The 23,484-nt window shown below is 50.1% G+C and overlaps 1 protein-coding gene across 1 annotated transcript; it reads right to left on the bottom strand.

Annotated features, from left to right (window-relative positions):
- Positions 1 to 1,628: 1,628 nt before the first annotated feature.
- Positions 1,629 to 8,103, bottom strand: CYP1A1 (cytochrome P450 family 1 subfamily A member 1). The gene is made up of 7 exons (XM_060618054.2): positions 7,970 to 8,103; positions 4,271 to 5,135; positions 3,596 to 3,722; positions 3,415 to 3,504; positions 3,207 to 3,330; positions 2,975 to 3,061; positions 1,629 to 2,823 (listed from the first exon to the last, which is right to left on the bottom strand). Exons 2-7 carry the CDS (start codon positions 5,108 to 5,110, stop codon positions 2,538 to 2,540), a joined length of 1,554 nt encoding a protein of 517 aa, XP_060474037.2. The 5' UTR covers positions 5,111 to 5,135; positions 7,970 to 8,103; the 3' UTR covers positions 1,629 to 2,537.
- Positions 8,104 to 23,484: the final 15,381 nt, after the last annotated feature.

The following is a 23,484-nucleotide window of genomic DNA, read 5'->3' as shown; positions in this document are numbered from 1 at the left end:
CAGTTACATAAATTGTTTTTCATATGCTATCCCCATGTCTCTCACTTTTCTTTTAGAACAAAAGTCAGAAAACTTTTTCTTTTTTACTGTTTTAATCATTTTAAACTGCACAATTCAGTGGTTTTTAGTATATTCACAACATTATACAACTCTTACCACTATCTATTTCCAGAATATTTCCATCACCCCTGAAAGAAATGCCTGTACCTTCCATCTCCCCCACGCCCTCTCCCCAGCAACCACTAACCTACTTTCTGTCCCTATAGATTTACATGTTCTAGACATTTCATATAAATGGAATCATACAACATGTGGTCTTTTGTGTCTGGCTTCTTTTACTTAATGTGATGTTTTCAAGGCTCATCTATGTTATAGCATACAATACGAGTTATTTTTTAAGTAAAAAATAAGTCAATAAGGGGCACCAGGGTGGCTCAGTCCTGGTTAAGCGTCCAACATCCAACTGTGAGGTTCGGGGGTTCAAGGCCACATCAGACTCTGTGCTGACAGCTCTGAGCCTGGAGCCTGCTTCGGATTCTGTGTCTCCTTCTCTCTCTGCCCCCAACCCCCACTCGTGCTATCTCTCAAAAATTAATAAAAATGTTAAAAATAAAAATAAAAAAATAAGTCAATACAAGTAAGATTGGACACCAAATGCTTCATTTCCCTACATAAGCAGGCTCGCTCCGGCTGACTTCAGCTTGTCCCTTGCAGTAGCCTGAAGCTTTTGGTACATTGGCTCTATCTACTCCTGTATAGCAACTGCTGGTTGCTTGAGGACAAAAGCTAGGCTGGAGGTCACATCCTAGGATGTGTTATCCCTCAGTCCGTCAGTCAGAACAGCTACTGGTTATGTGGGTCCAGCCTCTGTCCATACTGGGTACCACTAACTACTCTGACATCCCAAATGGACAGGGACTTTCAGTGTTGAAATCTGGGCCACAGTCTGCTTGTGGGGCCCAATGACCAAAGGCCTCATTTTCCAACTGTGACCAGCCTTGGGTTCCAATAAGGCAGCAGGACCTAAACCGGGCATGACTAAGTGAGGAGCAGACCACAGCTTCTGAGCTGAGAACCTTCCTTCTCCCCCCACACTGTGACTAGAGTCTTCCCTGTTGGACTTGAGAATCTAATGCCATGAGACCCAAGTGAGATTGCCTCTCATTCTTTGAAGAGGGATCTGCATAGATAGCCCCAAGATGTGCAGCAGCCCCTCTCCACACCCAATGAGCCCCAGCTCTGAGCCTCACCTTCCTGGGTGATCTGTCTGATAGAGCTGTAATCACAATGAATTACATGATGTGTTTGTAAGTTTGTTCTTCCAACCAGTTTGGGAGGACTTTGAAGGCAGAGACCATGTTTTATTTGCTTTATACCCCCAGTGCCTGGTCTACAGAATGTACTTCATCAACGTGTGATCAGTTAGAGAAGGAGAAAGACAGTGTAGGGATAGAGTCTTGTGCCCCAACTGGATTGCAAGCTTCCTGAGAGCCATGGCTTCACCTCTTCACTGACTCCTTTTCCTTTTCTTTCTCCCACACTAAAATCCAACATGAGCCTGGGCTCAAAGTGGGCATATAGAGGAGTGATGGCTTCATTCCAGATTCAAAACATTTCCACCATAGGACTTCTGGATAATATCTTTATTTAGCTTAGGTAGAAATTTCTTGCACATTTCTGGATACTTGGGTTACAATGCTCTCTATTGCACTCAATAAATTGTTCTTAAGCTCTTACGTATGATAAATGAAGGCATGCCAGTACAATGCAGGCTAAAATATAAAACTTCTTGCATATAAACATTTTTTAAAGGCATTTTAATATTGGGCATAGAGACCTGACTCAGGTGCCTGAATCTGGGCACTCCCTCTGTTCTCTGCTCCTCTTAGGCACAAGCCCCCAGCCCCTCCTGGACAGGAACAGGGTCCTTGTGAGGCCAGGATGCAGCCCTGTTCCTGCCTGCAGGGAGAACAGAAGAAGGCATCGCAGTGTCCCAAACCCATGTGGTTAGACTGCTCAGCCTTATTCAATCTGGGAGACCACCTCTGTGCCTAAGCTGCCTCTTCCCTTCACTCTTGGCAGCTCCCAATTGTCAAAGAGATTAGACAGGCCCTGATGTGGCCTGCTCTAAATGTTCCTCAAACCAGTCAGTCCCCACAGAAAGCCAGCCAGCCGCTGGGTTTAGAGGCTTCTAGAGAATTCCCTCAAGGTTTCCAGGGGCCTGAGGACCTCCTAACCCTACCAAGCCTCCTGCCTCAAGCACAACTCTGGAAGGCTCCATCTGCTCCTTTTTTGGCCCCTGCTGTGTCCATTGTCTGTGGTCAATATGCAAAGGAGCAAGTCCAGGGTGGGGGGCAGGCATGATCCTTCATGCTTGCCTGCAGCCCAGACAGCAAAACTCAGCCAGACCAATGTCTGTGGGTTTCAGGCCAAGGTTTAGATCGCCCTCCCCCCACCCAGACCCCAGGTCAGCCCCCTGGCCTGGCTGCCCAGACAGGCCAGGTAGATAGAGTCTAAGCTGCAGGGCTCTCAGACCCCTAAGTGCGCATCCGCACTTGGAAGTGCTCACACCGGGCATGCTTCATGGTCAGCCCATAAATAGGGGTCATATCCACCTTCGTGCCCTGTGGCACACTGAATTCCACCTGCTGCAGCAGGATGGCCAGGAAGAGAAAGACCTCCAAGCGGGCAATGGTCTCACCGATGCACTTCCTCTTGCCCAAACCAAAGAGAATCACCTTCTCACTCAGTGCCTTGTTGATGGTGCCATCAGGAGTGAGAAATCGTTCTGGTCGGAACTCAGATGGGTCACCCCATAGCTTCCTGTAATCAGAGACAGGCAGCTGAAGTGGTAGCCTGGGGGCTCCAAAGCATCAAGTGGGTTGAACCCCAGCCCCAAAGAGTAGGAGATGGGCAAGTGGCCCAGGGACAGCTTGGGACAGGGTAGGGTTTCCCCTGCCTCCTCTCAACTTACTGGTCATGGTTGATCTGCCACTGGTTCACAAAGACGCAACGCTCCTTGGGGATGTAAAAGCCACTCAGACTTGTGTCTTTTGTGGTACTGGGGAGGAAGGAAGCTCAGTCAGGCTCAGGGCTACAAAGAGATCTCCCTGCCCCCCATACATGTCCTTTCCACCAGCCCTGATCAGGTACATGGTCTGGAGGAAGGGCCAGGATCAGAGAGCAGTGGATGCACGGGGCCTCACCTATGGGGGATAGTGAAAGGGATGAAGGAGGTATGTCGGAAGATCTCCAGGATGAATGCTTCCATGTAGGGCAGCTGGAGTCTGTCAGAGAGCCGGGGCTGCCGCGCCCTCCCAATCACTGTGTCTGTAGAACATAAAGGACCATGGATGAAGGGGCTGCCTGGAAGAGGCAAGACCCTCTGTCTTGTTAAAGGAAGCCACCACCTACCCAGCTCCTTCTGGATCTTTTCCTGTACATTGGGGCTCGTCACCAGGTACATGAGGCACCAGGAGATGGCAGTTGTGACTGTGTCAAATCCTGACCAGGGAAAAACAAAGGGGAAAAGAAATCAAGTGCTTGGCAGGTCAGGGCAGTTGGGCACAGGAAAGGACAATGGGGTAGCTCATACCAGCTCCGAAGAGGTCCAAGACAACATTAACAATCTTCTCGTCAGACAGCTGGATATTGGCATTCTCGTCCAGCCTCTTGTCCTGACAGTGCTCAATCAGGCTGTCTGTGATATCCCGAATGTGACCCTGGGTGGGGAAAGCCCACAGATGAACCAGATCCCAAACCCAGAGCTACCTCTCCATCTGGGCCTGGTTCCTCACCATCCCTAGTACCTTTGTTCAAGAGGTGACTTCTGTGCTCCTAGGCTGCCGTCCCAGCTTCCCACACCTCTTCAAGGCTCCCTCCTGCCCAGAGTACTGGTGGCCCCAACTCAAGGGACACTTGAGACAGAGGTGTCCTCTGGATATGCTCTTTACCCTTCTCTCTCCCATGAGGCCAGGAGATCAACTTTTTAATTCTCCCTGGTCCCCAGAACAACTGGCCTAGGGTTCTGCACAGACTGGCTGTTCAGTAAATATTGCTGTCTGACAGAAGGAAAGAAAGGCTAGCCAAGGAAAAGTTCTAATTCCCCACCAAGGATGGAGTCCACTATACCACTGGCCTCAAAACCCCAGGGAGGAAGGTCCCTGAGAGCCTACCAGAACCCCCCCCCCCACTGCTCCATTTATCTCTGACCTTCTGGCCCCAACCCTACCTGCTCCCCACCATCCACCCGCCTCTCCCCAGCCTGTACCTTCTCAAAAGTTTTGTAGTGTTCCTTGACCATCTTATGCATGAAGATGGAGAACTTCTCATTCACGTCCTTGAAGAAATCCAGGGCAGGGTTAGGTAGGTATCGAAGGATGGGGAAGAAGTCCACAGGGTTCCCAGAGGCAGCGCCATCCCCGAACTCATTACTCAGGTTGACTAAGCTAAGCAGCTCTTGGTCATCATGGTCATAGCGCCGGCCAAAACACATGGCGCAGATGACATTGGCCACTGACACCACTACATATCTGTAGGGGTCAAAGTGCCCAACCTTTGCCATCAGCTCCTGGAACTTGCCAATGAGGTACTCAGCCTCCTTGCTCACATGGTCTTCCAGGTAGCAGGAGGATGAGGAAGCCGGGTCTGAAGCAATGGAGAAACTCTTCAGGGCATTCTGGGCCAGGCGCCTGCGGGCAGCCCACACCGGTCCAGAGTCTGGGCTGAAGGTCATGCTTTGGCCCTCAGAGATCAGACTGAAGCTGTAGAGATCGGGCCGCCCCTTGAAATCATCACCCTGACGCACCAGGGCCTGCCGGATGGTGTCCAGGCCACTGAGCACCAGCACGGGTGTGGAGCCGATGCGGATTTGCAGCACGTCCCCGTAACGCTGGCTCAGCCTTGCCAGCACCAGATGTGGGTTCTTCCCCAAGGTCAGCACGTGCCCGAGCAGAGGCCAGCCCCAGGGCCCTGGTGGACTCTTCAGGCCTTTAGGAACCCGAGGCTGCCAGGCCCTGACCACCCAGAACACCAGGCAGAAGACAAAGGAGGCCAGGAGAAGCTCTGTGGCCGAGATGGGGACAGAGAGTCCAAACACAGACAACATCATCAGTGTAGAGATCTCAAGATGGCTGCTGAGAGGTGGGGCGAGAAGAAAAGATGAAGATATCAGAAGGCGGGATGTGAGGAACCAGCGTCCGAAAGTGTCAGCATGCTAGTCAAAGAGAGGGGAAATCTTCCTACCCAGAACAGCCAAGTGGACATGAAGGAAAGGAGGAGAGGAGAGAAGCTGTTTGTTGAGCTGCCACTGTGTGCCAAGAATTTCACTGCCATTCATTCAGTCCTGGCCACCGCCTATAAGGTGGACCACAGTGAGGCTCAGAGAAGGTAAGTAACTTGTACAAGGTCACACCGTCAGGAAGTGTTGGATCCACACTCCCAAGTGCCCAATTTCAGAATCCCGCTGCACCACCCGCTGAATGGGTTTTCCAAACATCAGTCTGTGATTCCCATATGGCACCTGTACTGTTATTTATTTTGTGCTTTTCTTTTTTTTTTTTAATTTTTTTTTAACGTTTATTTATTTTTGAGACAGAGAGAGACAGAGCATGAACGGGGGAGGGGCAGAGAGAGAGGGAGACACAGAATCGGAAGCAGGCTCCAGGCTCTGAGCCATCAGCCCAGAGCCCGACACGGGACTTGAACTCACGGACCGTGAGATCGTGACCTGAGCTGAAGTCAGACGCTTAACCGACTGAGCCACCCAGGCGCCCCTATTTTGTGCTTTTCTAAAACCAACTGAAGAAAAACAATTTTTATTAGTTGGCTCCATGCCCAGTGTGGAGCCCAACGCTGGGCTCAAACTCACGACTGTGAGATCAAGACCCTGCGGTCAAGACCTAAGTTGACATCAAGAGTCAGATGCTTAACTGACTGAGCCACCCAGACACCCCGCTAAAATCAACTTTAAATCTACCCACTGAGCATGATTCCACATACAGACATCTGCGTGAAAGAACAGGTTTTATTTTTCCCCCTAATTAAGCGCATAATCAATATACGTCACCCCCAACCCCCTTGAATACTACCCACCACACTTGGGGAAACACTGCCATCAGGAGAGCTAGAGATCGTGGGCTTCTTTTGCCTCATTTCACATTTGGGGAAATTGACCTCCAGAGGGGTCATTGACTTGATTAAAGTCACCCAGCACTCACCGACAGAGCCAGGACTCAGACTTCTTATGGAAAATTCCCTGGTAAGTTTTCAGCTCCTGTCACAGAAACCTCCCTTTGAAGAGTGGCCAGATTAATCAATGAAAAGGTGTTTTTGTTTTGTTTTGTTTTGTTTTGTTTTGTTTTGTTTTTCAGAACCTTCAGTTTTTTTACTGCTCACTCCCAGGGTCTAGGGAATCCTGCCAGACCAGACCTTGGGAGGGGAGAAGGGACTGGAAGACCACTGCCTAAGCCACACTACTAAGCCTCAGCTCTCTGAGTTCAACTGACTCATAGTTTAAAAGCAGTTGGAGACAAGCTACATTGAGGTTGCTGGTCACAGAGGTCCAGGCCAGGGTTTTTGTTGGGCTCAGTTCTCGATAAATGAGTAGTCTCAGCCTCCCCCACTTACCAGTCACCAGAGAGCAGAGAATAAAATGGAAAGCCCCCACCAGATAAGGGCTGCAAGAAAATGCTAGACTGGAATAAGGGACATTAGGAATCAATCTAGATTTAACAGAGGTGGAGATAATACTTTCTCTCTAGGCTTGTTCTAGAAAGGGTGCGCAAATTCATGGAGGATTCTCCTCAAGATTTTGGCCTCTGACTGGGGTATCTGCCAGGTGCCCTGGACTGGAGATGAGGAGACTGAGTATTCCAGGTTCCATGGCATGGCCTTGGACTTGTCATTTTGTCTTTCTGGGCTCCGGTTATATCACCTGAGAGAGGGGGTAGGATATGATCTCCGGTTCAGGGTGCCCAGCTGGATCCCAGAGAAAGAAAACCCACATCTGACCTGCGGAACCTCACGGTCTGACTAGTGAGGTTTCCCCACAGGAGAACTACCCAGGATGGGAAGATTGTCTGGATGCGACCTTACCTGTATAGCCATCTCTCTAGGGCGGCTCCCTGGAGGAGCTGGATCTCAAAGCACACTCAAGCCCTGACTCTGAGTGAACGAGGGATGAGCCTTGGTGTGCCACAGTGTTCCCTTCTGCTCACAGGTGCCCCAAGGACCTCTAGCCTTAGTGAGATGGTAAGAGGCCAAGAGAGATGTGATTGGTGAGTTTTCAGGGACTGATAGTCCAGCTCTCTACAGCTAGCAGTTTTTCACACTGATTGCCCCTGCCCAGTACAAGCCAGAGAAGGCAGTCGATGAGATAGGGAAGGCCCGGGGCAGTGCCCGGGACTCCTATTCAGATCTGCATCTTTTGTACTGGCCAGCACATCTTGGCTCTAACAAGCCATGCCTTGGGAGGGTAGAGACAGCCAGGCGTAGCTTACAGACAAGGCAAGGTACAGCTGGTAAGAACCCAACCTTCCCCTCCATCCACTCTGACCACCCATGAAGAAGCCCTCTCATCACACCGCCTGACAAAAGGGCTGCACATGATCCCAGCTTTCCACAGTTGTGTCCGTATCCCAGCCTCCCAGGTGACCCTGATGGGGAAGCCCCAGGGCATTCAGGGAGTCAGTGGGAATGGAGCTGGAGACTAAATCCTGGAGTCCTTGGAGGGGGGCCATCTAATATCTAGAATTCTGGCACCAGCTGTGGGACCTTGGGCAATGCCTGCCCTTCCCCCTGGCCTCAGTTTTCCCAGTTTTCCCACTATGGAGCTGGAGAGCCTGGTCACCAAGGATCCTCTTAGCCTCCTTTTTTGAGGTGCTAGACCGGTGGCCACCTAGGAAAACCTGGAGGCATCAAAATTTTCTTTTTGTTGGGAAAGGGCAAGCCATAAGCTCCCAGCACTCACCTGTGGCTGTGAGGAGTACTGAACTCAGCTGAGATGCGTGGTCTCTTAAGCCAGGACCCCAAAGAAGATCAGGGAAGACTGCTAGACCTGTCACCTTCAGGATGAGGGTGAAGTCACTTCGACCTTTATAAAACAGCTTGCACGCTTGGCCACGCCCTCTGGAGCTCGGACAGAGGAAGGGGCGGGCTGGGGGGGGGGAGTGGTCGCTCTAGGATGGAGGGAAAGGAGGGAGGGAAAGGGAAGGAAAGGGGGATGGTAAGTGGGGGAGAAGACAGGATTGGGGGAACTCAGAGGGACAGGTAAGAACCCACTATGGGCACTCCTCATCCTAGTGCCAGCACGTAAAGGGGTGAGGGCTGGGGACACCTGGGACCCCAGTTCCAAGGTACCCCATGGACAGCACAGAGCCCCGCTGAGGTGGGAATTTGAAGGAGAAGTCCCAGGACACCCCGAAGACACGGTATTGGGAGGCCTCCATCCCCGGGCGCGGGGACCCCTCACCCTAATTTTTGCATGCACTGGAACTTGCAAGTGCTTGCAAGTGCCTCCCCTCGCTACTAGTTGACAGGGGCCCGGCAGGCGGGGCCAGGCTGCCGTGTGATGACCTCTTTCCCCCGGGTTACTGAGTCCGGGCTCGGGCTCGCGTGAGAAGCGCGGCGACCCCAGCCTCGAGGTTACCGGGGCCGGAAGGCCAGAGGCGCCGATGGGCTGGCTCCGTTCGCCAAGAGCCCCCAGAGCCCGGGCGACTAGTTGAAGTCTGAGCTCCCGGACAGACCGGCAGGAATGCATGGAAACCTGCGGTGGCAGTCTCGCTGAGGGCTCACTGGCTCTCACTAGCTCTAGGGCCACTTTGGAATACTGTAAACCAGAGGTACTTCCAGCCGGGACCCACCCGCCCTCGAGGTTCCCTCTTGACTCCCGGGGTTGCTAGCGTGTTGGCGGGGCGGAGAAATCGGGAGGCGACTGGGGCTGCGCGGCTAGCTCCCGGTGGCCGAGGAAAGGAGGACCCTCGGGCCGGGCAGGGGAGGGGGCCCAGGGACCGAGGAGCCGGGCGCCAGGCGCAGATGCCTCCCCAGGCTAGCGTGCACGTGTCTGGTACATCCCTCCAGGGGGCAGAGGTCACGCGGCCCATCCCTGCCCCACCTGGCCGGGGGCACGATGCCCGGGAGTTGCGTGAGAAGGGCTCGGAGACCTGCGCAACCACCCAACAGCCCAATTCCCAAGCTCGGATACCGGCAAAGTCACGCGAAGGGGGCGGGGAGTCGAGGGCGGGGCTCTTAAAGAGCCAGTCCCTAGCGAGCTTGGAGGTGAGGGTGGAGCGGGAGTAGCCGCGAAGCCTCGGGTGCACGACCGGATTGGGGGGCGGGTGCGGTGCAAAGGGCCCAGGTTTGCGTGCGGAGCTGGGCTTTTGCCTCCAAGCAGGCGCCTGAGTGTGTCCGTATTCGTGGCCCACGCCTGGGGGCAGACACGCAGACCCAACGCCTGGCTGGCTGCCTCGAACGCTGTCCTCGCCCTTGCCAAGCCTCCCTCCATAGAATGTGCAGGGAGAAAAAGTTGTATTTGCGTGTCTAGCTCAACCTGTCCCAAACTAATCACGTCACCCGCCCTCCCCATCGTGCTCCCAAACCCAGCAAATGGCACCGCCATCCCCTGGCCCAACCAAAACCAGAGCCTCCTCCCCTCTGAGGTTCCCTCACCTTGCGCTCTACTCATGCACGCATTGGACAAATATTTACCAGACCCCTACTATGTGGCAGGCGCCGTTTTGGATGCTGGCGACTGATATAAAAGTGAACAGAACTGACACCGCTCCTGCTCACACGGAACTTATGTTGGTGGCCCCCGGAGTGGGGTGGGGTCGGTAATGCACAGAGAATGTCAGAGGGTGAAAAGTAAAAGAAGGGGTAGGAATCACGTTGGGGAAAATTGCCATTCAAAATAGGGTGGTCAGGGGCGCCTGGCTGGCTCAGTTGGTGGAGCATGCGACATTTGATCTCGGGGGTTGAGAGTTCAAGCCCCATGTTTGGCGTGGAACCTACTTTAAGAAAAATAGGGTGATCAGAGAAGGCCTCACTGAGAGAATGACACTGAGCAGAGGCAGGTGTGTGGAATCAAGACTCAAGACGCACCGATATCTGGAAGCAGAGTGCACAGGGCTGAGGAAACAGCAAGTTCAAAGGACCCTAACGGTGGTCTTTGGGAGGGAGCAGTACCAGGGGCACTAGAAACATCTCCTCCATGTGAGATGGACACATTGTGGGGTCTGAGACAAGGAAGATCACTCTGGCTACTGTACTGAGAATAGACTACGTGGAGGACACACTTCTCCACCTTAACATCTGTCCAGCCCTGCTGTGTCTTTGGCCAGGACCCCAGCATTGCTCCCTATTGTTAAAATGGCCTCCAAACCTGGTTCCCACTTGCCCGTGGCTCCCTCCGATTCCTTCTCTGGCCTGTTGGATCCAGAATGGTCTTTCCAAAAATGGAAAATCTCATTGTCACAACCATGCCCCTTCAGTAGCCCCCATCTGAACAAACCCCAGAATCTTCAGCAGAACCTACCTGGCCTGCACCTCGACTTCTAATCTCCCCTATTTGAAATCTCAGCTAAAACATCACTTTCTTTGGGAAGCCCCTACCCCACCCCAAATCCTCCCCACAGCTAGTTTGGGGTCTCCTGATCTGTGCTTCCAACACTCCCCCACCCCCGTGGTGATTCTCAGAACACTTGACCCCTGCTAGGACCCCAACCCAACTCGTCATTCCTGCCTCCATGCCCTAACACAAGACAAACACCAACCTGGGAGAAACAGATTGCTAAGTCAAGGCCTTGCAAGATATTAATAATTGGTAAAGGAGTTAGATCCACTGGGTGATATTTTTTTTTTAATTTTTTTCCAACGTTTATTTATTTTTGAGAGACAGAGAGAGACAAAGCATGAGGAGGGGAGGGGCAGAGAGAGGGGGAGACACAGAATCCGAAGCAGGCTCCAGGCTCTGATCTGTCAGCACACAGCCCGATGCAGGGCTGGAACCCACAAACCATGAGATCATGACCTGAGCCAAAGTCAGACACTTAACTGACTGAGCCACCCAGACGCCCCTACCTGGGTGATATTGAGCCCTAATGCTATAATAGTGGAATTTAAGCAAAAGGACAGGCGGGAGACAAGGGAGGTATGGGCTTCCATTCTGCCTAGCATCCTTCCATTCATTCCACCTTTGTACCGCTGGCTCAGCCTGAGGAGCTTCATGGCACCCAGTAAAGGTCTGTCCTTTAATCTCAGTTGGAGCTGGAGCAACAGAGAGTGGAAAGAACCCATATGGAAACTGTGACAAGGGAGCAAAGAGCAAGGCACCCCCAGATCCCTATCCTGCTCTGCAACCCAGTCTCTCCCTTTGGCTTCCCAGAATCCCCACCAATGCCCTAGCTCTAGAAAATCATGGGAGCCTGCTCATCACGGATGGAGACTGTCTGCTGGGGCTCCTGACCAGGGAGCCAGCAAACTCCTCTTGGTAGAAGATGCTTTGCTCACATTCTCTAAGGGGCTCTTGACCCCAGAGAAATTCATTAGCTAATTAAGCCAATTTCTTTCCCACTTCTCAGGCACTTTGAGCTGGAGAGACTGACACCAGAACGAAGGCCCAAGGACATGTGGTAAATCAGAGTCCAGAACTCTGGCCTCTTCCTTCCTGGCCAGGGCTCTACCCACCATGATTTATTATCCCAGATTACCAGCAAAGCCTCAGGGGTCCAAAGGTGGACAGGCTCAGCCCCTGGATCAGGGGCCCCCATTTCCCCATACTCCTGGACAAGAGTCTGGAGCACTGGGGTGACAGGAGGCATTGCACTTCTCATCAGCAAGCCCTGTCTCAGTGAATAGCCCACAAGACAAAGGGGCCTCCAAATCACCAGGCAGAGAAAGAGGGAGGCAAGGCAGGTGGCTAGAGAGCCTTGGCATGGAGCTGAACAGCCCATCCTGGGTCAAAGTTTACATGCCTTTGCGTGAGAAGATCTTTGGCTAGGATTCCCTAGCAATCGATTGGTCTGATACCAGGAACATGGGGGCAGGGGGGGCAGTGAGGAGGGGGAAAGGGCTCTGGGCTGAGGGTCTTGGTCCAGCCAAGAGTGTTTGGTCAGCACTGCTGAAGGCAGTGTAGTAGGGGGATGGGACAGCAAGACTCACAAGAAACCCCTACCCCATGGTGGAGACGGGGTTGATGCCCCAAACATAGCCTGTGCGGAATCTGGAAGTGCTCCGGGAGCTGAGAAAAAGTTGAGACCCTGGGGTGGGGGGCAGGTAAGGGGACTCTGCTGGAGGGTAGAGTAAGAAGAGTAGAGGAGGGGTATTCCTGGCCTGCGGAGGGGACATAGCACCAACGAGGCACGGTAGCGGGAGGTTGGGGTGAGGCTGTGGAACAAGAGTAGGGTGTGAGTGGATGTGGAGCACCGAGACTTGCCTCCCAGTGTGTCTTCGCCCTCGACCACACTGAGCTCTGAACCCTAAGCACCTTCACCTCTCCTACCTGTGCCCTGACAGCCAGACAGACTTGGTTTGCAGGATCCAGGGCTCAGATGGGGCAGTGCCCCCTGGCTCCCTGGCCCTTGGCTACTCTAGTTTGGGTGACAATACTTTCCCACAAAACCTATTGAACTGGTATGACTATTAAAAGTGCCCTCTCTCACTCTCCTCTCACTCTCCTCTCAGAGACTTATGGCTTGGACCATAAGTCATATGATTACCCCAGTGTTAGTGGATATCTGAGGGGTTTTGTGTGCCCAGCATCCATTCTCTCTTCTTCTGGAAGTACCACTTTGATTGTCCTTTGAGGACTACCTCACTTCTATTCTTAGCCAGTAGGTTTGGCCATCAGTCTGGCACATGACTGAGGCCAGTGAGAGCGTTACAGATGTTTTTATGAAATTGCTGGAAAAGAGAAGTTCTCTTTCTGCCAGGGGTGGCCAAGCTAGTAGGAAAATAAGTCTGGGGCTACCAGTGGCCATGTTTAAAGGAGGCCTACTTTAGAATGACGTCCATTCAGGGGAAAGCAAAGCTGAGAGATGAGGAGAGATGGCCCAGGTCAGGCATCCTACCATATGCTCCCTTCACTTCTGTCCAGGGCCAGCATCTGGGCAAGGCCACACTGCTGGCCACAGGGCCGCGATCACCAGAAGTCCTCACTTTCTTTCAGTTTCAAAGCCTCCTGGCTCCTCTCAACAGGGCCACAACCAGGCCCCCCCCAATAATCAGCAGAAAGCAGGCTCTGTGGGGGCCCTCCGCAGAGATAGACCTCTGCAGGATCAGGACAAGAGATCTCCATGTTTTGATAGATGGGGAAAGGCTGGGAAGGTACAGACCCTGTGACACTGCACAGAGAAGGCTGGGGGTGGGGGAAGGTGCCCAGGGGTTCCGGGCTAACTCTGGAGGGCAGTGGAGATGAAGGCAGCCCTTCTTTTCGCCTTTTTCTCTTCTTCCTCCAATGGCATCCGATATGATTAATTTAGATCCATATTACATAGCAGAGCTTGACTAATTCTACTCAGCTTGGCAGTTGCCTTTACTGCTAGGGGATGTTTGCCAAGCCAGTGCATTGTGAAAACAGCCTTGCAGGGAAATGTTTGACTAGCTAAAGGGCATGTTCAGCACACTCAGGGAAATGCTCTGATCTCCCGTTAGAGATGCCCTTTGAATAAACACAGAGGTTTGCTGAGAGCTAACGTTCTTGTCCTCTTATCAAAGCAAGGCCTCTGCTTTGTCAGCCAGATGTTCCTGGATGACCTCCCACTGTCTCTGCCAAGGAGGAGGTCTCATTCAGACCTATGGGGCACAGCCCGGCTGCACCGCTAGCCAGAGACAGGCCACTCAACCAACTTAGCAACCCTTTCCCAACTGCCCCACCTCTTGTAGGCGCCCAGTAGCCACTCTTCCCACCTTGAGTTTTCCTCCTTTCTCACACCGCCCCCAGCCCCAGTTTTGTGCAAGTACCCTTCCTCTTCCTTTCCAGAGCTATGTGCCTCTGGAGGAGGCTGACCCTAGCCCCCCAGCCGCGGGTCCTGGCTGCTTTGAACCACTCATTATGGCTCCAGTTGCCTTGCTGGTGATTGGATTAAACACAGATCTGTACTATGATTCTGGCTAATGAGATCTGGAGAAATCTGGTAAATCCTAGGACTCCATCTGGTGAAGGAAGACTGGTTAATGATAACAACGCATCTTCAATAAAACCTTCAGAAAGAAAGGAAAATGTTTTGTGGACCATTTGTGTTGTCTCGTGTATGAAACAAGGTCCAGTAGAGGTGGCTGTCAAGCTGTGGCCTACTGTAGCGACTTTGCTAGGTTGTGTGAGAAAAAATACCCCAGCCTCACTCTCTTGCCACCCTCCCATCTCAGGCCAGCGCCTCCCATTGACTGAACCCAACAAGGAGCCAGAGGATGGTGGTGGGAGGAGGGCACTGATATAGTCTGCAGTGGTTAACCTCTCCGTGCACAGAACAAGGGGGTGGGGGTGGGTCTGGAGGACAAAGAGGAGTTTCAGTGAGTCTGCGATGATCTCATTCCTCTGTTTGCCTGCTTGTTGTCAGTCTCCTCTGTGAAGGCAGGGGGCCTGTCTTCTTCACTGCTGTACGTTTTCTCCCAGAACAGGAGCCGGCAGCATGATCTATGCTCAATAAATATGGCTGAACATCCGCTAATGACAGGCACTGTACTAAAAACTGAGTTGTCTGGTCTAGAAAGGAAGAATGAAACCAAGCAATGTGACACCGGGGTATTAGTGCCATGGAGAGTTTGGCCCAAAAGAGGAGGATCTGAACCAGAGTAAGGGGTCAGGCTGGCCCAGAGGAGGTGGGACTGGAGCTAAGGTTTGGAGGATTTGCTCTACTGGAGAGATGAGAATCCTTTGTCATTAATGCATCACAATATTGTAATGTAAGTAAGCATTTCTAACCTGGAAGCAATGCTTTTCCTGGAGGGTGTTTGTTGGATGGGGAAGAAGTGGTTGGAAGAGGATAGGGTGTTCCAGGCAGAGGGAAGAGCATGTGTGAAAGCACAGAGGCAGGCAACAAGAAGGATAAATGGTACCTCTGACTGGTGGGAAAGACGCCTAAGAAGGAGGGGACGGTGGGAAGTGAGGAGAGGAGTGAACAGAAAATGGCTCACATGCTGAACTGAGTTTGAAATTTGTTTCAAATGTCTTAAGAAATTACTAAAGGCTTTGGGGGCACCTGGCCGGCTCAGTCTGTGGAACATGCCGCTCTGGATCTCCGGGTCATGAGTTTGAGCCCCATGTTGGGTGGAGAGATTACTAAAGAAAAAATTGAATAGGGATATGACACGCTCAGACCTGCAATTCAACAAGTTCACTTGGGTGGTGGTATGGAGCTCAGACTGGAGGGATGAGTCGAGGAGGGAGCCAAGAAGGGTGCTGGCCAATACAGCAACCCTGAGCCACATGCGGCTACTTCCATTTAGAATTAAATGGAATTTAAAAAATAAATAAATTAAATTAAATTAAATTAAATTAAATGGAATTTAAAAATAAATTAATTTAATTTAAGGGAATTAAAAAATTAATTAAATTAAATTAAATTAAATTAAATGGAATTAAAATTCAGTATGTTAGGGGTGCCTGGGTGGCTTAGTCAGTGGAGCGTCGGACTCTTGATTTTGGTTCAGGTCATGATCTCACTGTTTGTGAGACTGAGCCTCTCATCAGACTCTACAGTAACAGCACTGACAGTGCAGAGCCTGTTTGGGATTCTGCCTCTCTCTCTCTGCCCCTCCCCTGCTTGCGTTCTCTCTCTCTCTCTCTCTCTCTCTTTCTCTCTCTCTCTCTCTCTTTCTCTCTCTCTCAAAAATAAATAAATAAACACTTAATAAAAAAATAAAATTCAGTATCTCAGTTGCACTAACCACATTTCAAGTGCTTGATAGCAGCTTGTGGCTCGTGGCTACCCTATCGGATAGCACAGACGCAGAACATTCTACCACCACAGAAAGTTCTGTTGGACAGCACTGGCTTAGAGGCAGTGAGATCAAGTAGGAGATTCCCGCAAAAGCGAGGGCAGGAAGTGGTATGGACAGCCTTCTGCAGACAGTGCCACAGTAACAGAGAGAAGGAGCAAGGCTTAAGAGGTATTTAGGCAGTAGGATCTTGAGAATCTAGCTGGTGGTGAAGGATTCCTGAGTTTCTGGCTGGGCTGATGATCCAGAGGGAAGGTGTGTGGGCAGGGAGGTGACATGATTCATGTGGGCATGATAAGGGTGCTGTGGGAGGGGGCTCCTGGGTGGACCCATGCAGCAGGTGATTGGATGTCCAGAACTGAAGCTCCAGATCCATATCTCATAGATCGTGAGACTCCCTCCCTAGATTTCATTATCCACCTGTGTCCAGCAAGGTCTCCTTCTCTGCCAGATCTGGGCACAGAGATGAATGGGACTCAGCCCCTGCCTTCAAGGGGCCCACAGTCTCTGCTGGAGTTTAGGTGAGATGACGGGCCAGCCAAAAACTACAGCTCCTTGTGGCCAGAGCTGTGGCAGAAGTGAGAATGGGATGATGAGAGGCACAGAGAAGGACTCACCCCACAAGGAGCAGAAAAGGGGCTGCCAATTGCTGAGTCCTGACCACCAACCAGGCTGATGACTGTGCACTGAACAAATTTGTTGAGTGATGGAGGAGTGCCCTTCACCCTTCCCCTCACCTTAACCTTAGCCACACTCTGCACTTTCCTGGAATCCTTTCGTCAGGATAGGACTGCTGTGAAGCTAAAACATGAGACATGCTGTCTCAGCCAACATTAAGTATGCAGCACAGAGCCTGGGCCATAGTAGGTGCTCAGCAAATTTTAACTGTCAGGATTATTACTTGAAGTTTCCATAGAACTGATGCAGGAAATGCCCAAAGCAGAGTGTTCACAAAGCTCTCATGCAGGTTAGCACTCTTACTTGTGAACACTAATGGATTCAACAAATCTTCCTCTGAATACATGTTGTGTGCCAGTTTTGGTGCTGGAAACTAGAGGTAAGGAGAAAAGCAGAGGCTACCTCGACCCTTAAGCTCACAGTCCAAAGGGGAGACAGCATGAAGGGAGCTGTCAAGGAGAGCAGTGTGAGGCCTGGGGGAACTCAGAGGAGCAGTGTGGTGACAGCTCAGCAGGGTATAGAATGATGAGCAGGAACTGGCCAGAGAACACGGGGTAGCCATGAGTTTCGAGCAAAGGGATCAACACATGGAGAAAGACAATGGAGGTGGGCTGGGGGTATGCTGGGGGCTCATGGCAGCAAACAGAGCCATAGAGGTGAGCAACAGCTGCCTCTGAAGCCTTTGGGTGCTAAGCAAAGGAGTCTGGTTTTTATCCTGAAATCTGAGAAACATCAAGGGATTTTAAAAAGGGAAGTAGTCAATATGCTCTCCAGAATGGACAAAATGAAAAATGTGAACTGTAGTCCATGGTGGTGTGTGCATGAGAAACATGCACCCTCACACATAGCTGGTGGACGTACCTATTGGTTCAAGTACTTTGGAAAATTGTTTGGTAGAATCCACTAGCACGGAACCTATGTCTAGCCTATGATGTAGCATGTCCTCTTATGGCTTTATACGTAGCAAAAATACATACAGAAATATGTGTAAGAATGCTCTCAACATTCAGGCTCATCATAGTCCGAGATGGAAAACAACCCAAACATCAATCAGCAGTTGAATGGATAAATAAATTGCGTGTTCATGTTATAATGGAACAGCATACAGCAAGGGGAACGAACTACAGCCACATCCAACTTGTGAATAAATCTCATAAATGAATGGAAAGGGACGAAGGTAGATACAAAGGAGTACGCACTGACTGCTCAGTTAGACACTTAAAAGTGGTTGGAATGAGTTTTATGATTTTTTATTTTATATTTTACCATAATAGAAAAAGTAAAAACAAATTCATAGAACCATACAATTCATAGAGCAGAGGGCACTCTAATGTAAACAATGGACTTTAGTTAATACTGATGTATCAGTATTCATTCACCAGTTGTAACAAATCATGCTAATGGGAGGTGTTGATCATAGGGGAAAGGGGGAGTGGAGGTAGGGGGGTATATGGCAGTTTTCTCTACTTTCCACTCAATTTTTCTATAAAGTTAGACTATTATAAAAAATAAAATCTACTGGGGGCTCAGTCAGTTAAGAGTCAGACTCTTGATTTCAGCTCAAGTCACGATCCCAAGGTTGGGGGATGGAGCCTCACATTGGGCTCCATACTGAATGTGGATCCTGCTTGGGATTCTCTCTCTCTCTCTATCTCTCTCTCTCTCTCACACTCTCTCTCTCTCTCTCTCTCTCTCTCTCTCTCTCTCTCTTTCTCTCTCTCCTCTGCCCCTCTCCCTTTCTCTAAAGAAAATCTATTAACTAAAAATATTACAGGACAGGGGCACCTGGGTGGCTCGATCAGTTAAGCATCCGACTCAGGTCATGATCTCGAGGTTCATGCATGCTGACAGCTCAGAACCTAGAGCCTGCTTCAGATTCTGTGTCTCCCTCTCTCTCTGCCCCTCTCCCACTCACATTCTGTCTCTGTCTCAAAAATAAAATAAACATTTAAAAACATTTTTTAAATATTCCATGACAAAAAAAAAAAAAGAGTAGACACAGCATAATTTCATTTATATAAAGAACAAACACAGGGGCACCTAGGTGGCTCAGTTGGTTAAGTGTCCAACTTCAGCTCAGGTCATGATCTCACAGTTTGTGGGTTCAAGCCCCGTGTCAGGTTCTGTGCTGACAGCTCAGAGCCTGGAGCCTATTTCAGATTCTGTGTCTCCTTCTCTCTCTGCCCCTCCCCCAGTCGTGCTCTGTCTCTGTCTCAAAAATAAACATTAAAAAATTTTTTTAAAAAAGAACAAACACAGACAAGACTAACCTGCAGTCTTAGAAGTTGGGGTGGTGGCTTCCCTCGGGGTAGGAGCACAAGGGGGTTTCTAGGGTGCTGGTAACGTTCTGTTTCTTGATTTGAGGGCTGGTTACATGGCTTTGTTAAATCCGTAAAAATTCATCAAGCTGTACACAATATCTACACTTTTCAGTGTGGATCTTATAATTAATTAAAAGTTTTAAGATTTTTATTAAAAATAAGATAGCCTGTTGCATAGAAGTTCAAATATTTTATGTAGATACTCCATCCTCAAGGTTGGGGGTGGGGAGCAGAACTCTCCACTCTGGAGGTGTGGGCTGCTCACAGGGACTTCTTTCCAAAGAGCACAGTACAGAAGTGGGGTGGGGGGGGAGGAGTGACTCACCATGGAAAAACTTGACAAACTCCACTTCAACCGGCTGATCAAAGTCAACATCAACCATCCTGAGCCAAGCTGACAATATGTAGCCTTGACATGATGTGACAAAGATGACACTTTTCTTCTGTGGTCTTCTACAAATAACCCATAGTCCCAGCATCAAACAGATTCCAACACTGGGCCTCCTGTGGAATAACAGACCAGTACTCCTGAGAACTGTCAAGGCCATCAAAAAAGATACTCTGAGAAACGTCACAACCTAGGGGAGCTTAACGATGACTCAGTGTAATATGGGGTCTTCCTTGATGGGATAGTGGAACAGAAGGAGACATCAGGCAAAAACTAAGGAGATCTGAATAAAGTATGACTTTTTAATTAAAGAATTAGAGTGAGAGAGATGGAGAGGGAAATAAAGGTAGAGGGGGTGAGGAAGGAAAGGAAGGAAGGAAGGAAGGAAGGAAGGAAGGAAGGAAGGAAGAAGGAAGGACAGGAGGGAGGGAGGAGAGACACCCACAGAAAGAAAGAGAGAAATATTTAATTTTCTGTAAAACTTAGCCTAACCTCAAACTTTAATCTTTCTTTTTAGTGTTTATTTATTTTTGAGAGAAAGCATGGGGGAGGAGCAGAGAGAGGGGGAGACTAGAGGATCCGAAGAGGGCTCTGCGCTGACAGCAGAGAGCCCAATGCGGGACTCGAACTCACGATCCTTGATATCAGGACCTGAGCCAAAGTCAGACACTCAACCGACTGAGCCATCCAGGTGCCCCAAACCTTGATCTTTTTATTGCGCAAGCTGAACCCAGTAGAGATACAGACAGAAAACCGCTTTCCTTTCTCTCAGCCGTGGATCTTCAAACCCTCTCTGCAGTTGTATCAGACTTCTTGACCTTGGCCCAGCTTGACCACACAGCTTTCCCCAGTTCAATCTAAATCAAAATTTGCTACGGGGCGCCTGGGTGGCTCAGTCAGTTAAGCGTCCGATTTCAGCCTGGGTCATGATCTCACGGTTCGTGGGTTTGGGCCCCGCATTGGACTCAGAGCCTGGAGCCTGCTTCGGATTCTGTGTCTCCCTCTCTCTGCCTCTCCCCTGCTCATGCTGTCTATCTCTCTCAAGGAATGAATAAACATTAAAAAAAAATTTTAAATCAAAATTTGCTTCTCACGTCCAATTTAGGGTGTGTTCCCAGCCTCTTGGGGACCTGGCCAGACCCCATGAGAAGGAGAGAATGTTGCTCTGTTTCTGTACTCCTTCCTTCCCCTGCCCTGCTCTTTGCTGGCCTCTCCACCAGGGAGGGCAAAGAGGGAAGGTGCTGGAAGAGAAGCCAATCTCTTTGTATTTGCTGGGTGCTATTTATCTTCTCTCTTGGCTAAAGACGCCCTTATGTGTAGCAGATACTCCACTGCCAGCTTTGCATCAGGTGCCTTAGAGTCCCAACTGTCCTCCATATCATAGAGTCCCTAAGTAGCGCATGGACTCTCTGGCTGACCTCTTGCCCGCCCCCAGCTCACTCTCACAGGGTACATTTGCAGCCTGTGGCTGCTGAGGTCCCCTCCCTTCTGCAGTGAGGTCCCATGATGCAGCTTATGTCTAATCCCTTCAGGATGTCTACCCAGCCCTCAGGAGACTCATATCCTGGTACTGCATCCCACTCTGGCCATGCAGACTGCCCTCTGCTGCCCCCACCATCACAGCTGCTCCCCCAAATCCAGGGACACATTTCCAGCAGGTGTATAACATGTTGGTCTGGAGTACAGTCTTCTGAAGGTTTGGGTCTCAGCTCTAATACACTCCTCTGGAACCTAGAGCAAATTACACAACTTGTCTGTGCCTCTCTTACTCCATTGTAATACGAGAACAGTATTAATTTCGATTCCATGGGATGACTGAGAATGTTTTTTGTTCATATGTGAAAAGCTCTTAGAACAACTGAGTCCATAACTATCAAGCTCTATAAAGTATGTGATAAATATGCAAATGGCACAGTCCTCCTCACCACTGTCCAACCCACCTGGACTCTTGGCCCGAGAAGGAGACGCCATTCTCCCCTCCTTTTTTTTTTAAAGTTTATTTATTTTGAGGTGGGGAGGAGCAGAGAGAGAATTCCAAGCAGGCTCTGAACCATCAGCACAGAGTCGGACACGGGGGCTCGAAACCACAAACAGTGAGATCACCACCTGAGCCGAAATCAAGAGTCAAACACTCAACCCACTGAGCCACCCAGGGACCCCAACAGGTATCCAACTTTCAAACCTTGGGTCTTCTGGACCCTCCTCACTTAGCGCTCTGAGATGGAGAGTTCCTCCTGCCTTCCCCAGGGAGGGAGAGCGAATCACGATGGAAATCCTCACCAAGCAACAGCCCTCTTGCTACCTTAAAGCTCCTTGATAGTCAGTGAACACCCACATACCTTCCCCTAGGACCTTGGATAGCTAACATTTGCCATATCTACTGTCTCTCCTCTCTATATGCGTACACCCAGAGACATACATTTTTTCCCATTTTCTTTTTAATGTTTATTTCTTTATTTTGAGAGAGATACTGCATAAACAGGGGAGGGGCAGAGAGACGATCCCAAGCAGACTCCTTGATGTGAACACAGAGCTCAAGGTGGGGTTCAGTCCCACAAACCGTGTGAGATCATGACCTAAGCCAAAATCAAGAGTTGGAAGCTTAACCGACTGAGCCACCCAGAGGCCCCTTAGACATTTTTTAACAGAATTATTTAAAAGTTGAAAAAATCAGGAGCGCCTGGGTGGTTCAGTTGGTTAAGTGTCCAACTTGACCTTAGGTCATGGTCTCACGGTTTGTGAGTTTGAGCGCCACATGGGGCTCTGTGCTGACAGCTAGAAGCCTGGAGCCTGCTTCGGATTCTGTGTCTCCTTCTCTCTCTGCCCCTCCCCGACTTGTGCTCTCTCTCTATCGAAAATAAATAAATGTAAAAAAAAATGTTTTTAAGTTGCAAAAATCATGACACGTCACCCCCAAACACCATAACATTAATCTCCTAAGAAAATTTCCTACAATACCCTGCCACATAACCACGATGCTACATTCACATCTAAGAAAATTAACATTAATTCCTTAATATCTTCTAATCTCCAATCTATGTTCATGTGCCTCCGGTTGTCCCAAAAATGTCTTCTGTAGCTTTAAAAAATTTTTTTCTTGGGGCGCGTGGGTAGCTCAGACGGTTGAGTGTCTGACTCTTGATTTCTGCTTGGGTCATGATCCCAGGGTCATGGGATCGAGCCCCCCATCAGGCTTTGCACTGGGCGTGGAGCCGGAACGTGGAGCCTGTTTGGATTCTCTCTCTCTTTCCCTCTGCCCCTCTTCCCAACTCACACGCTCTCTGTAAAATTAAAAAAAATTTTTTTCCTTTAAATCCAGGGTCCAGTGAAATTTTACATATTGCATTTTTTTTTTGTTTTTTAAAAAAATATTTATTTACTTTTGAGAAAGCACAAGAGGGGGAGGGGCAGAGAGAGGGGGACAGAGGATCCAAAGCAGGTTCTACACTGACAGGCTGACAACAGTGAGCCCAATGTGGGGTTCAAACTCATGAACCGCAAGATCATGACCTGAACTGAAGTTGGACACTCAACCAACTGAGCCGCCCGGATGCCCCTACATATTGTATTTGGTTGCTTTGTCTCTTCAGGTTCTTCACTCTAGAAAAGGACCTTTTTTTTAAATGACGTTGACTGTTTTGAAGCCAGTTGCCATGAGGAACCGCCCACAGCATGGATATTCTTCATTTGATTTTAAATTTCTTATCATCTCTTACCAGGAGGGAGGAGGGCAAAGGGGTCACCTTTCAGAATGCAGGGTCCTAAATGTTTTTCAGATTAAAGATTTGGGCTGAAACTCGGAGTTGGCCGGAACACGCCCATTTCTTACGGGGTTTTGCAGCTTGTTGGAAGGGTGCTACAGATCACCATTCCTGAGAGGAGCAGATCAGCCTGGACCAAGTGCCCAGGCAGGGTGCCTCCTCATGGGTGCAGTGGGAGAGGAGACTGAAACAGCCCAGGGGTCTTTTGCTCCTAGACCCTGACCTGCCCTTGAGAGAAAAAAACATTTTGACCCTGGAGCCTGAAAAGAGCTGGACATTCCTCCCCAGGGACATGACAAGACCTGCCTTGGGCCCTGGGTAGCAGGTGCAGCTGAGGGATCCTTGCCCAAGGTCGAGGGCTGACCCTTCTGACTTCATTTGATGACATTGATATCAGGTGACC

This window comes from Panthera onca, chromosome B3 (assembly GCF_046562875.1).
Source record: "Panthera onca isolate mPanOnc1 chromosome B3, mPanOnc1 haplotype 2, whole genome shotgun sequence".
NCBI classification, from domain to species: domain Eukaryota; kingdom Metazoa; phylum Chordata; class Mammalia; order Carnivora; family Felidae; genus Panthera; species Panthera onca.
Note: the sequence above shows the minus strand (reverse complement) of the source record. Positions and strands in the feature narration are given on the sequence as shown.